Source organism: Aulonocara sp. 'chitande type north' Nkhata Bay, linkage group LG5 (assembly GCF_057382095.1).
Source record: "Aulonocara sp. 'chitande type north' Nkhata Bay isolate Kocher_YH1m ecotype deep benthic linkage group LG5, A_spYH_male_GT1.1, whole genome shotgun sequence".
NCBI lineage: Eukaryota > Metazoa > Chordata > Actinopteri > Cichliformes > Cichlidae > Aulonocara > Aulonocara sp. 'chitande type north' Nkhata Bay.
Window position 1 is genome coordinate 35781527 of NC_141348.1, and position 14245 is coordinate 35795771.

General features: G+C 42.0%; 1 protein-coding gene across 4 annotated transcripts in view; it reads left to right on the top strand.

Annotated features, from left to right (window-relative positions):
* The first annotated feature begins 934 nt into the window (after nt 1-934).
* The window catches only part of ece1 (endothelin converting enzyme 1), a 31980-nt gene continuing 18669 nt past the window's right edge, over nt 935-14245 (top strand). Inside the window, exons 1-2 of one of the 4 annotated variants that reach the window (XM_086293222.1) lie at nt 935-1086; nt 10049-10135. In XM_086293222.1, the coding sequence (XP_086149348.1) occupies nt 10049-10135 (87 nt within the window). In that variant the 5' untranslated portion in view covers nt 935-1086. Of the gene's footprint in view, nt 1087-9234; nt 9313-9518; nt 10136-14245 lie in introns of those variants that run through there. The other 3 variants (XM_086293221.1, XM_086293223.1, XM_086293220.1) reach the window with 3 other exon arrangements.

The following is a 14245-nucleotide window of genomic DNA, read 5'->3' on the forward strand; positions in this document are numbered from 1 at the left end:
GGTCTGTCAGGCTAAAAAAATAAATAAAATAAAACAAAAGATAAAAATCCATAGAGCCTAATGTAGTTCATACCCTTTCCTATCTTAAATAGCATTTGTTTTGGGGGTGCTTGGTGTATTTTTAGAGTATTTTTTCAGTTTGTCAAGGCTTCAAAATGAACAGAGATATCGGTTAACAGTCAAAGGTCATATATTCAGAAGTTCAATGTTGTGCGAATGTGTAAAATTTTAACTCTGCATGTTAACAATTGATACAACATGATGTACATGTATCACTGAAGTAAAATACAATATGAGGACTACTGGGAGGAAAAAAATGCTGGAACTGTTCTAGCTGTTACACCAAAGTGTTTCAAGGTGAGTAAAGCTGATATAAAGAGTACTTATTATTATTATTATTATTATTATTATTATTAATAATAATAATAATAATAATAATAATAATAATAACAATAATAATAATAATAATAATAATAATAATAATAATAATAATAATAATAATAATAATTACATTTTAAAAATTCAAACTTTTGAATTGGGATTTTAAAGTTAATGACGTTAGAAGAACAAGCATACATTTTGGTGGTTGTTTGAACTTTTGATACATTGTTACACGAGCTTAGTTAATTCATCAGCAGTTATATTGATATCATTGCTCTGGCAAGTTCAGCATAACCAAAATGCTTAGTTAATGTTGGGTTAACTTAGTAATGCAGGCTAATACTCTTTAGTGTTTATCTTTTACTAACCTATGTAGGCTACTGTGACAACTCAGATACGGGGGAAAAGAGAGAGGTCACTATTAAACCTTACCATTAAAAACCAATTTGATGTTTTTATGCTGAGAGAGCAGCTTCTTGCCGACGCCTCTCATTTCAGTTTGAGTGCTTCTATTTGAAACCTCTAGGCGTGAATGTGCTGATTTCCGGGGTAGAGGCGTAGTGGAGGAAAGTTTCAGAGGGACGTGAACTATCTTGACAATGAAGCGCAGGCTCTTTGGCTGTTTTAGCTGAAGATCGCTCACTGTCCCACGGTCAGAAAGCGCACCAGAGTCACGGCGGTGGCGGCAGATCAACAGAGAGCACGGTAAGACGTCCTCTGGCTACACGCGATACTGATTAAAAGTGTAATTACACAACTGGACTGTGCGCAGTAACGCATTAAGAGAGACTAATTATTACAAACTACTGCGAGGTTGTGGTCATTAAAGGAAGAAACCCTGTTTTTAAAGGAAATGTTAATGCAAATGTGTGGCTGTGCTTCCTATATAACTAAAGAGCAGGCTGCATACAGAGCCTTGCATGGAGTTTAGTGGCCTTATTCTAGGTTAGCTTCATGCTGTGGGTTTTAATTTGACAGTAACTATCCAATAGAGATTTGGGGCTTTGCTGCCATATTCAAATATGTTGCATTAATAGTCTTGTTTGCAGCCTCTCAGGTTTTCACTACTAACTTTGACACACATCACGTTTGAGTCAGCAAAGTTGTGTTCATAAATACCCAGGGGTGCGTTTAGTGAGTCAACCTCAACATCCTATCGTTCCATGTACCATTTAACATGCTCAACCGTCTGCACTGACCTGTGCATATGTGACATTTTAGTCACCACAACTTCTACAACCAGCGTATTTGAGATTACATTTGTAAGAATTTATTATATATACAGAGGCAAAAAATTGATTGTTTTGTGCCTCTGCCCCCCTCTTTGTGTACTGTGAAGAACTAAATAGTGAAAACTTTCTTTAAAAGACTATCCAGAATGTTTTCTGCTTGTGTTTAGGGACCAACGCAACCATAATAAAAGTTTCAAGTTATTACATCAAATTTAAAGCAAATTCTTCCTAAAATAGATTGCTTCACCTTAACCTCAGCTTTAGGAGGAATTGGATTTCCTGATTTTCATGTCCTTTTGCCACTTCCTTTTCCTCTCTGTTGAGAGCTACTTCTGCTTTTCACTGCTTTTTCTTTTTAATTTATGTAGCAATTAACCAGTCCAAACTCAAGTTAAAATCAATATCTAGGTTGTTTGAAATACTGCTCTGTTGATTGCTGGCACAGAAGGCAACTATTTGTACAGTTTCATGCCTGGGTGATTGATTGCTTTAAAGATGTTTACAAGGCTCTGGAGGTGTTGCACTTGGGGAGCTTGGTTCACCCAGTTATTCATTACCTAGGTGTGATCAGGAGTGTGCTGCAGGATGCCATAACAACAGCAGGAACAGGTAATCTGCTGTTATCTGTTTGTGCTGGTGCAAGATTCCGTGTGCCACTCCTTTTAATCCTGGCCTTATGCTAAAAAGGTCCTGCTTGGAGCGCTTTAATCATATATGAGAACTATATTGAAATATAGCAATATGCCATATTATATGTATCAGGGCAAATATTATTCTACCACGTTTAACTTGTGTGCATGCAGGGTCAGGATGACTGAACTTAATACTTTGGTTACTTGCAGCAGACACACAGCATGATGGCGAAACAAGACCTGGCTCATTGATATTTGATCACCGTACATACGTCAGAGTACCTGAAAAGTACACAGAATAATGAGTTGGAGTCGTACACTAACCAGGAATCTGAAGAATTTCAGAGCTGAAACCTGCATATTAAAAACCATGTGAGAGAAAATGCAAGCTCTTTATTTTGTCAAAGGAGGCATACACAGAACACTAAAAATAGGCCTGAAGTGTTATGATTCTCATAAAGCTCTTCAGCTTAGTTTAACAATCAGAGCTGGGAAAGCCTGGGAAAGTAGCTTTATGTCTTTTGTGTGTGTGTGTGTGTGTGTGTGTGGGGGGGGGGGGGGGGGGGGGGTCATTATCAGGGTGTTTTCCCCAAAGGAAACATTGTCTCTGCACTGTGACAAAAAATAAATTTCCACTGCTGTTTTGACATCAGGGATCAAGAGCTGCAGCCTGAGATGACTTTGTCTTATCAGCGGCCTTCAGGCAGAAACGGGAGCCTGGACACAAAAGATTAAGTGGTTGGTGGCTCCTTTTAGGAATAACTGCACCAGGCATTATTCCTAGTTTAATTTCTTTGCTTCATTTGCTACGTAAACATGCGAACATTAGGCACAGGTTGAAAACTCAGCTGACAAGTTGAAGCCGCGAGCACTGAATTGCAGTATTCCAGTAAACACAGCCAGAGGCAGCTGCAGTGTGTTCAGCCAGTTTCTCATCAGGTAATATGTTGGACTGGATCAAAAAGTTTGTACTTGTTATAGTAGGATGTTTAGTCATGTTTATGTTCGACAGGGTGGTATTCCTGGAATGTTTTTCCTGAACTTTGGATTCACACCAATGGGTTAACAAAGAGCTTTAGGCTTGGAAAGAAGCCTGTTTTTTTCTCTGCTTCTTGCTGAAAGTCTTCTGAGATTCATCTCTGCATGACAGCACAGCATGATTCAGATCTGATAAACAGAAGTCAACAGACACGTGTCTCTTGCGCAGGATACTAGGCTTATATTGTAACTTGTTTCTAGCATGTAGTCATTAATTACTGATCTTATGTGGTCTGCAGCTGCATCCAGACCTAGCGTCTCGCTGGCTTACCACAGTGGTTGACCAGGGCACACTTCTTCCCGTGCCGAATGGGTGCACTGCCAGCTCATGTCAGACAAACTTTAAATCATCTCCCTCCTTCCGCCGACATTTTTTACACATTTTCTTTTTCCTCTCGTCCTACTCGCATTTGTTTCTTTGCTAATAAACTGTCAAACTCTGCACGCCACAGCGCATGCAGCACCCAATTCTAAACACAAACACACTGAAGTTATTATTGGAAGAATGCCCGAGTGCTACAAATAATCGTCTGGTTTGCAGGATCAGTGACGAATTACTGACGCATGGTTGGGTTTACATTCTCCCTCAAAGGCCACAGTCTCCCGTCATTTCCAAGAATTGGAGGATACTTACCTCGCATACTGTCGGCTTTACTTTGGGAAGACATCTTTGGGCCCTGTGGGACACCATTAGGGATTTCCTACAAAGTGTCCACAACTGACCTTGACCACAGACTGTTAGTGTAAGATTTGCATCATTTTATGTTTTCATATGCCTCCCACTTGTCACTTAGCGTGACTTCCTTTAAGAAAGGGCATCAACAGGAACTTGTGAGCAGGAGAGACCTAAGGTTCATATTTATAATTTATAACTCTTTCTTTCAGGTCTGTGTGGATGAGTGTATATTAGTATTGCATCAAGTATTACAATTCACATTTCTTGAAAATTAAAGAGGCCTTTATTGGTCACAAAATATTAACAGGAAAGGGGAAGTGGTATTGTGACTACGTAGTGATTCAACTCAATCTGTGTGGCAATCTGTGCGTACACATCTGCACAGACTCTAGCTGCCAGGAAAGTGTTCAGAAACAGTGAATGTGCACAGGAATGCCTGTGCAGCAACAACGTGGACAGTGCCAATAAATACTGCATTTTGTTATCCTGCACTGTGATCCAAAGCAGACTACATGATTAAACCGGGGTGTTTTTCTTTTTTGCATATAATTTTGTTGAGTTACACTCACTTTGTTTAATTCATGAGGCGCTTTTTTTGTTAAATGGAACAGCTGTAATCCTTTAATGAGTTATAGGTCAAATATTGATGGAGCAAAACGTATGTGTGTCAAACGAGAAAGTCAAACGTCAATGTCCCCATTAGACCTTTTGCTTTGAGCTATAGGCCATTCGAAACCATTTATATAATTGAAAGTGTATCTATGCCCTCATATTCTGCCCTACCTCTTTCCCCTCATCATTTTAGTCCTTCCATTTTTTCATAAGCTGATTGTATGACCCAGCAGGCCAGCTGCCAGCCCTTTATTGGAGTTCATAAACACACCAGCACAGTGATGGTTTTTGCAAAGTATGTAGAATCATCCTTTTTGCTTGTTTGTTTTTTGGCATGCAACTAATCCTGCAGTGTTTGTCGCAGAAACACAATGACGACTGCTACAGCGTGGGTCTTGGTGTCAGATTTTCAAAATAAAAGCCACCGGTTTCTTAATGTAAGCTCAATGTGCTTTAAAATATATCCAGTTTCCAAAATAAAAACGCTGAGTTATTGTTTTTTGTTTTTTTTTAAAGAAAGCACTTTCCTTCTTAATGTAAGCCTGATATGTTTTTTTTATAATAAAGCCCCTAGTTAGATCTAGGAAGTTATGAGGACAACAACAAGCAGTAGTTTTATTTCAGAATAAAAGTCCCCAAACAGTTATTGGCTGGTATCAGTGTCTTCCCTAGTAAGTTTTATACTACTGATCAGAATGAAAGCCTTTTAATTTAATTTTTTTTTTCAGTTTCCTTCTGCTTCAGTAACTATTTCTTTTTTTAAGTTGGCTTATTTATGTACAACTATTTAAGCAGCAAGCAGCCGACCAAGAACAGCAGTACCAACAAATCCAACACTCTTTCTCAACAAATTTTCAGTTTAACTTCAACTGTTCCCCTCCTCCCATTGGGGTTCATTTCATAAATCTCATCTAATAGAAACCAAGATTTAGTAGGAATCACAGGAATTTGTGCTCCTGGTTTGCATGGAATTCTCGAGGATTTTTGTGGTAGGAACATCAATTTTTGTTTATGAGAGACGAGTGGGAACTAAAAGAAAGGATCTGACCTTCTGGCTGTGCTTATGAGACAATCTAATAAAGTCTTAATCAAGTAAACATTTATTTCAGTCGCGGGTTTGGTTTTTGGTCAAAAGGCTAACATGTGAACTGTGCCCACAAGGGGAAAAACTAAGATTGGACAAAAGTGCTATTTTAGAGTCTGATTATATGCTTGATGATCAAAATACTCCAGGCAAAAATGTTTTTAATATATCCCCCTGTGGCGTTTTGCATTGTGGTGACACATTTACAGGCAGCTGAAGTTAATCATTGTCCTGTTAACAGTGTTGAAATTGTAGTATAAGAACGATCTATATCTCTGGCCTCTTGTGCTTCAGGTGTTTACTAGTGAACTGCAGATATGTATATTTACTACCCAAAAGTCTACAGTCTTACTTGTGTAAGACAAGCAAGACAACTTTTTGTGATGCATAGTCTGGAGTCTTGCTGCAACAGAGTAGATGACTTTACACGTGGTTGCCTGGTTGGCAGAGGCAGGATGTAAACAACAACCAAGATGGCATTTAAAAACTTCCAGAGCATGTAATGTGTGTGTAACCTCACAGCTAGCAGTTCAATGTCAGAGCTGCTGAAAGTGACCTGGGTGGCGCAGTTTGTTAATAAAAGCAGCAATCCAGTCAACGCTTTCCTTGCCACTCTGATCTTTTCCTGTTACCAGAAACGCCTGAAAAGCTGTATCAATAGGAGCCAGTAATTCTGAGGCAACAGGCTATGGGGAGTATTAGAAAACAAAGTTGTGTAATGTCAGTCGCTGTACTAAAAGATCTGTTTATGAATTGTAAGTGATAGGAAGTAGCTCCTTAGGTTTGGAAGTTTCAAAGTAGCTCTTAAAAATGGATTGCGCATTGCAATCAACCATCCAGGAAAGTAACTCTCCACAAGTTGATTCTGTTCATCTGGACGTAATAATAATGATAATAATGGATTGGATTTATATAGCGCTTTTCAAGGCACCCAAAGCGCTTTACAATGCCACTATTCATTCACTCTCGCATTCATACACTGGTGGAGGCAAGCTACGGTTGTAGCCACAGCTGCCCTGGGGCAGACTGACAGAAGCGAGGCTGCCATTTCGCGCCATCGGCCCCTCTGGCCAGCACCAGTAGGCAAGTAGGGTAAAGTGTCTTGCCCAAGGACACAACGACCAGGACAGAGAGCCCAGGGATCGAACCGGCGACCTTCCGGTCACAGATACGCTTCCACGTAGCGTAACGTCAACATTTGGAGATTGCACATTTCCTTTGAGAATAATCGGAACATTTGGAAATTGACTCTTTGAATTGCAAGCAAGAAACTATACTGTGGTGTGTAGTTTAATATTCCCCAAAAATGATGTCCAATTATTCAAATATTTGAGATTTATTATGAAACAGGCTGCTATGAATACATTCATAAACTCAGATGGGTTTTAAATTTTGCTTAATTTAAACACCACCACTAACATTTTTTTTGTGTGTTAGTTTTTTAAATGTGATTAAAGGTCAAAAATGTAGAACCCAAGAGGCAGGTTTAGCTGCAACATTGACACCCAAAAAAGAATTACAAGTCAAACAAAGTCCAAAAGGCTTGTGCAAACACCACAGTAATCCACGAGACCACAAGGAGGGACACCAGGTGGAACAGCAGACAGCCTAACCAGTGACACGGGGCGAGACAGGAAAATAAATGAAGACAGGTGAACCTAATGAGGGTGGGGCAGGGGAATCACAAAAGTGGCAAAGTAACACACAAAGACACATATGACACTGAAAAAGAGGAAGTGAGTGGTAGTGACACAGAGTGAAGAAAAAGGAAATACAGGAGACATGAGAAAGTAGTGCTTTTTAAGAAAATAAACGAGATAAATCTTAAAAACTAAATAAAAACGTAAACACTATATAAGTCATTCATGAAAGTTTCTTTATGTCCATCCATCGTGTATCCAGTTTCGTTGACACTGTAGGATTTAACTGATATTCCATGTCCCCATTTGTCCATGTTCTACCTGGAGGAGCCGTCCCACCCCTACCCACCAGGCTTGATTGGTGTCCCCCTGGAAGAGGAGGTGGCTGGGGAGAGGGTGTTCTGGCCATCTCTGCTTAAATTGCTACCCCTGTGACCCCAACCTAGATAAGCACTGAAAAATGAAAGGATAGACAGCTATGGTTTAAATCTGTACCCTGCACCACAGAATGACGTGCACCTTCACAGTAATATAACTACATGTTTCTGCCATACAGACCACAACAGCTGTGATAGGGCTGTTTGGTAGCATTATATGGTATAACCTCAGTATATTGAGTAACACAGGGAGGATACCTCTGTGTAATAAAAGTTGTAACTGTCTCTTGCTTACAGTTATATAGTTAGCACAGTACTAAATCATGCTGAGGTTTAGCCGAGACACCCTTCAGAGAAAGCTAATTTCCCCTGCTCACATTCCTGCTCATATTCTTTTGGTCATAAAAGCATCACCATTCATCCAATTTTTCTTATTCAGTTCAGGGTCTTAGCTAGTCGCCAGTCATTTAGAGAGACAGACAATCATGCGCGCTGCCATTCACAACCACGGCCAACTTAAAATCAACAGTTAAGCTAGCATGTATGTATTTGGACTCATGTAGGGGGCCAGAGTACCCACAGGAAGAACATGTGTTCCAGCTGGGCGGCAGATTCAAAAATAGGCTACAGTGCTAGACACAATGCTATGAGAACCTTATTGCTCTCCCTCCCATCATCACAGGTCAAAAATAAAGCAGCTGCTTTATAAAATCTTTATAGCTTCTTCAGCAGATTAAAATGATTTGCAATATGATGTGTTGTCTAATAAATGGATCCATGTGCAAGCCTCAGCTAGGGTTAAACTTCTTTGTTATTTGGTGACCAGCTTCCCACTCCAGCTCATAAAGGAAACTTTGAAGTGCTATTTCTATACATTATTATGAAATATTCTTAGTATTACCTTACCTTTCAAGTTATTTTTCTTTTTATAATGGAAAGTTAGTGTGGTTGTGCATTATTGGTGTTTGTGTCGCTTACCCACTTAAATCAGCCAGACATTATGCTTTAATAAATAGAGCCATGATACATTTTCTTTTATTTTTTACATATACTTCCCAAAGAAGGAATGCCTGCCTGGTCGTTGTGTCCTTGGGCAAGACACTTTACCCTACTTGCCTACTGGTGTTGGCCAGAGGGGCCGATGGCGCGATATGGCAGCCTCGCTTCTGTCAGTCTGCCCCAGGGCAGCTGTGGCTACAACTGTAGCTTGCCTCCACCAGTGTATGAGAGTGAATGAATAGTGGTATTGTAAAGTGCTTTGGGTGCCTTGAAAAGTGCTATATAAATCCAATCCATTATTATGGTCAGCTGTAGATATTCTTTGTCTTATGTGTTTAGGTTATACCGATGACAGGTTCCACTTACACGTCATGGTGCAGGATTTCTGTTCTGTCACTTCCTGATTTATTTTGTAATCCTTGGACCATGTTCATTCCTGTTAGCTTTGCTTCTGGTCCTTCTTACGTTTCCCTCCAATTTTCCACCACACCTGTCCCCAATCAGATAATCACTCTCCCCAGCATATATACTCACAGCTTCCCTTCCGGTTGGCTTCTTTTTTTAAAACAGCTTTTTCATGTTTGTGCCCCTTTTTGGGTGAGGGATTAAACATGAGAAGAAGTGGCTGTTATGACTTTCAGGTAACAATTGCAAAAGAAACTGAGCATGTATGTAAAAGATTGTTGTTGTTTTTTTTCTGTGCTCCTCCTCCCAGTCCATTGTGTCCTATAGAAAAGACAAAGGGCGTGAACTACAACTGCGCGCTTGCCTCCACAAATCTAAGTGAAACCACATTTGAGTATGTGCTTTCACACACACTCACATAGACGCGCACGCTCACACAATCTGTACCATACACTCAGTCTCAGTCATGTAAAAGTCAGAGCTACTTCCCGTTTTTCAGTAGTTCCGGCTTCTCTGTTGCCGTGTTTGCACAGACCGTGCTGAAAAGGAAGTCTACAGAAACTTTGCTCAGGAAGAGAGGGAGAGGAGAAGCACAAGGAGATCGTACTTTCAGGAGGAGGAGGTTTTCCTACTGTTGTGAAGTTTGCTGCAGGGTCTCTCTGCCTGAAGCCATGGGGGTGTTTGGAGGTGTTGAGAGAACTGGAGGGAGCAGAAAAGTGCTTTGAAAGGCTGTTGTTTTTTTTATGTTCCATTTGTTTTTCCCCCAAGCAGTTTTGCTGTGTGAGTGAAAGAAGTAAACCGGATAATTTTGTTTTCTCCTGATGGATTTTAGAGGGAAACCCTACTCTGCCTTAAATTCCTGAAGAACAGACACCGCACGCAAAAACTCTCACACACGTTAGTGGGATGTTATTAGATGCTTGAAGCAACATGGAAGCTCTGAGAGAGTCTTTTCTTAATTTGACTTTTCAGATGTCCGCATACAGGCGAGCCACTCTGGACGAGGAGGACGTGGTGGACTCCACCAGTGACGATATCTACCCATCAGCTCCCATGCAGGTAAGAATGCAAATACCTTGGGCTAAACCTAAGAAACAGGTTGGTGCTGGTACTGGATTATTATAGAACATGTGGGTAAGTGTGTAATTGTTGAGGTTTTGCACCTGGTATAAGACAACACATTTTCTAAATTTTTAATTACAGATGAACCAACAGCGGCTTATGCTTATGCTTATGATTAGTTTTTTCTTTTTAAGCAAGCTGTCCTCATTTAGTGGTTCAATAAAAGCCGCCACTCTAGCCGTAGTATTAGTTTAACTTGTCTATCCGGAACTTTAAGATATCTAGTACTTAGAAATGTATTCCTATTCTGATTTATGAAGGAATTTGAAGTCTTCATGTAATGTTGCATTGGCCAAAACATCTAAATAGAGGCCTCATTCTGAACTGAGCATGTGTATGAAATAGAAGATTATAAGATTAGTGAGTATATTTGCATGACAGTTGAACGAAAGATGGCCTAACCGCTAGTGAGCTGGGACATATCCTCCCCAGTGTCTGTAGTTCTCAAACTAAATTTGGATCCCCTGGAATACTGTTAATGAATAAGTTAAAAATAAAAAGGCTTTAAACTCTTCCAGAAAAAGTCACCAGAAAAAAAAACTGTGGTCACATCACTTGTGTGGGTTTCATCCAGTTCTGTCCAGAGACGGCATTTTGTTTTTGCTCAGTGATGGACGGGGTGCATCCAACTCTCACCCAGCATCAGCTGGTATCAGTCCACTGAAACTGGTTGGATAAGCAGTTAAGAAAAGGCATGAATTGATGGATAACTGCATAGCTGTCATTTTTATCATTTTCATACATGTTGGGTGCAGATTGCTGCATCTTATTATTTATTTATTTTATTCATGGTGGGGACAAAATAAAACTCCTGTAAAATAAAATTATCAGTGCTATAACTGAAAACGGTCTATAGTTCAAGCAATACTGAAATCTGAACTTTGCCTCCACTGTTCTGCTTGGCTTTCAGTGTGGCATCAAGCACAAATTAACCATGTCAACAGTAAAAATGATAAAGCTAGCTAAATTAAAGAATTCCCAACATCATGTATTTGTATTTTACAGGAGCCTTGCAGAAACATCCTGGAAATGTTATTCTCTGTAGTAAAAACAATGCAAAAAGCCATAATCAAAACACTAAGAGTATGCTGTTGCTACTGCCCTTCTACTCATGTATTTGGTTGACAGCATTTTGAGATCATTTTACAACATTTCAGCAATTTGGCAAATATTAATGTTTGGACAAATGTCTTAATTGTTACTTGTAAAATTTAAAAATGATTTGTCTCCTGTGTCTTAGAGAGAAGACCACAACGCAAGAATATTCCACAAATTGACTTTAGTTTTCAAACAGAATGAAATTGGTTGCTTTTTTTCTCCCCATTGAGATGAAGTTGTCTTTATTTTTTTTATGGTTTTCACACAAGGAAGTTTTTGCGCACAGACACTGAAGCATTTAAGTGTGAAATCCTTTGTATTTTTTCTGCTTTATGAAAGAACACAACATGTATAAAGGATTTCACTGAGACTGCAGATAGAGCATTTGGCCTCATTCCTTAAGTTAAACAGTGTACTGTTCATGTCCATACAGTGCAGACAGACACTGCTTTGTGCAGTTCGTTCATTCTTTAGGTGCTTTATTTAACCAGGATTGAAACTGTGTTCAAACTGTGCCTAGATTCAAGTATAACGTGTGGGGTTTTTATTTTTGTGAAATGAAATGTAGCTTCCTAAGACTGTGGCAAACTACAGGTGAGAAAGACTTGGCAGTGATTATCCCAATTGTGCTCAGAAATGCAGCTCTGCACCAAACCTGCTTAATTCACTAAGGCTCTGGGATTAAGAAGCCGCCTTTGCTTCGATCACACTTTAATTTGACTTGTGAAAATGTGTTTTTTTTTTTTTTTTTGTTTTTTTTTTTCCGCCTGTCCCATTTGGTTCTTTAGCCATCAGAATTGTTGTCTGAAGACCAACAAGGATACCCAATGGATTTACTTTGCCAAATGGATCATCGTGGCATTGCCGTATTGGTCCATTTGGTCGATCTTTGTTTTTATTATTTATTATATTTTATTTTCAGATGTTACAGACGGGACAGACATGAGTGAGAGATAGGAAAGGGAGAAAGAAAGAGGAAGGAAAGGAAAAACAGAAGGGGAGAGGGACAGTGAGAAAGGGGGGGAGAAAAAAAATAAAAATCTCCTGGATCACCTGTTGAGAGAAGAATAGAAAACAAGCAAAAAAAGACAAAAAAAAAACAAAGCAACATACTAAACACAACACCATCACATTAATCTAGCTAAGTGTAAACAGCAGTAAATACTAAATATTCAATGTTGTTGTGCAGCACGCAGGACAGATGTGCTTCGAAGTAGCAGCCAAGAAAGGTGTAATTTGGGTCTACGAGCAGTGAACACCCGTGTGCATACCTGTGTGGATCAGCGCGCTTGTATTCCAAAGGTTTCTCCATGTAACGATCTGCTAGGGAGTGTGGGGGGGCCACAGCCCCGTCCTCCAGGGTGTGAAGCAGGTATGGAGGAGATCAAAACTCCAGACATCCAGAGGCCCCCAGAACACAAGAAACCATGGAAGACCAACAGAGGGGCAGCCGCGCCACTGTTCCAGTAAGAGCTGAGGAGAGTCCCAGATGAGGGTTCACTCAGCAGCCGCGGAGCAGAAGCCAGGGGGAGTTGCAGTGACGCGCCCGTGAGCTCCGCCGGCCGCCAGCTGTGCCTGAGTGACCGACCCCCAGGCCGAGAGGCCAGGGGCACCCCACCCCCGAAGGGGCCCGAGCGAGCCCCAGGCTCCAGGCCCCGATAAGCGGCCGTCAAGGAGTGAGCCGGTGTGTACCCGGACGCCCATCCCCACACACAAAGAACCACCAACGCACCGACACCTGAGGGAGTCCGCCACCGGCAGGGGAAGTGGTGGTAGGTGGAGATAGGCCTCCAAACCTTGGAGGGCCTGAGGTGTCCCCAGAGAGGTGGCGTCTGATACCCAACCTGACATATAGACACAGACATACAGGCACACACAGACACAAACATCCATTCCCCCCCCTCATGCTCTCATATGCACTCACTCCACACTCAACCAACGTGGAGACAGACATAAAGAGACGCTGTACACACGATCACACTCCCCAAGCGTACTCTACAAACCGGGTCTAGGTACCCTTGCCCCTGGAGGGGGGAACTGCACCCAGACCCAGGTGGTGTTACCCTTTTCCCTGCGGTGGGGAGAGGCAGACCACCCCGACTCCGTAGCAGCAGGGAGGCCCCACACTCCAGACCGCAGTCGGACGGCCAACTCCACCTAGCCCTCCCGCTCCAGCAGGCCGCAGAGAATGGGGGTGGGAGAAGACTCCAAACCTCCCTCCACCCGCTCATTGTAGTGTTGATGCATGTGTGTTCTAAGGTGCAATTAAAACCCAGGAGGGCATGGAGCTACCTGCCAAGGAGCAGCAGGTAAGCGCATGGTCCCTCCTGCTAGCCCTCAATGTCTAAGTGTATTTAAAATTGAGAGGTGGGCAACGACGCCAGGGGTGAGGTGTACACCCTGATGGTAATTTGGACTCCGTGTATCGTGCCCACCCCCAAGATCCTATATGTATGTGTAATGAGAGTGTGAGTAATGTGAATGTCTAAGTTGTGGGATAAAATTGAGGCAGAGGCAGCCAGAAGGGGACGGGGGGGTAGCCTCCTCTGCACCCTGGTGACATACCCCTACTCCAAGGCCCTGCATGTGTGGGTGGTTGTGGTGGAGCGGGAAGAGAGAGGCAGCTGGAGATGGGGGGGGAAGGAAGGGAGGGGCAGGTAACCCCTCCCTGGGGCCAGCTCCCCCGCTGACCCCAGTAGGCACTCCCACACTCCGCGACCCGCCAGGGAAAGGGGGCCCAGGCCCATCCAGACCGGGGCCCAGTGCAGCAGCGCCTCCCAGCCCCACAGAGCCCGGGACAGTCCACCCAACCCCACCACAGAGAAAACTGCACCCACCCCACCATCCACTCATCTTCCAGACTACATAAGACGGTAAACGCCCAGGCTGAGATCTTCCTCCACCTCTCCTGTATCTCCCCCTCCTGCAGAGAGAGTTCCTGAAGAGAGG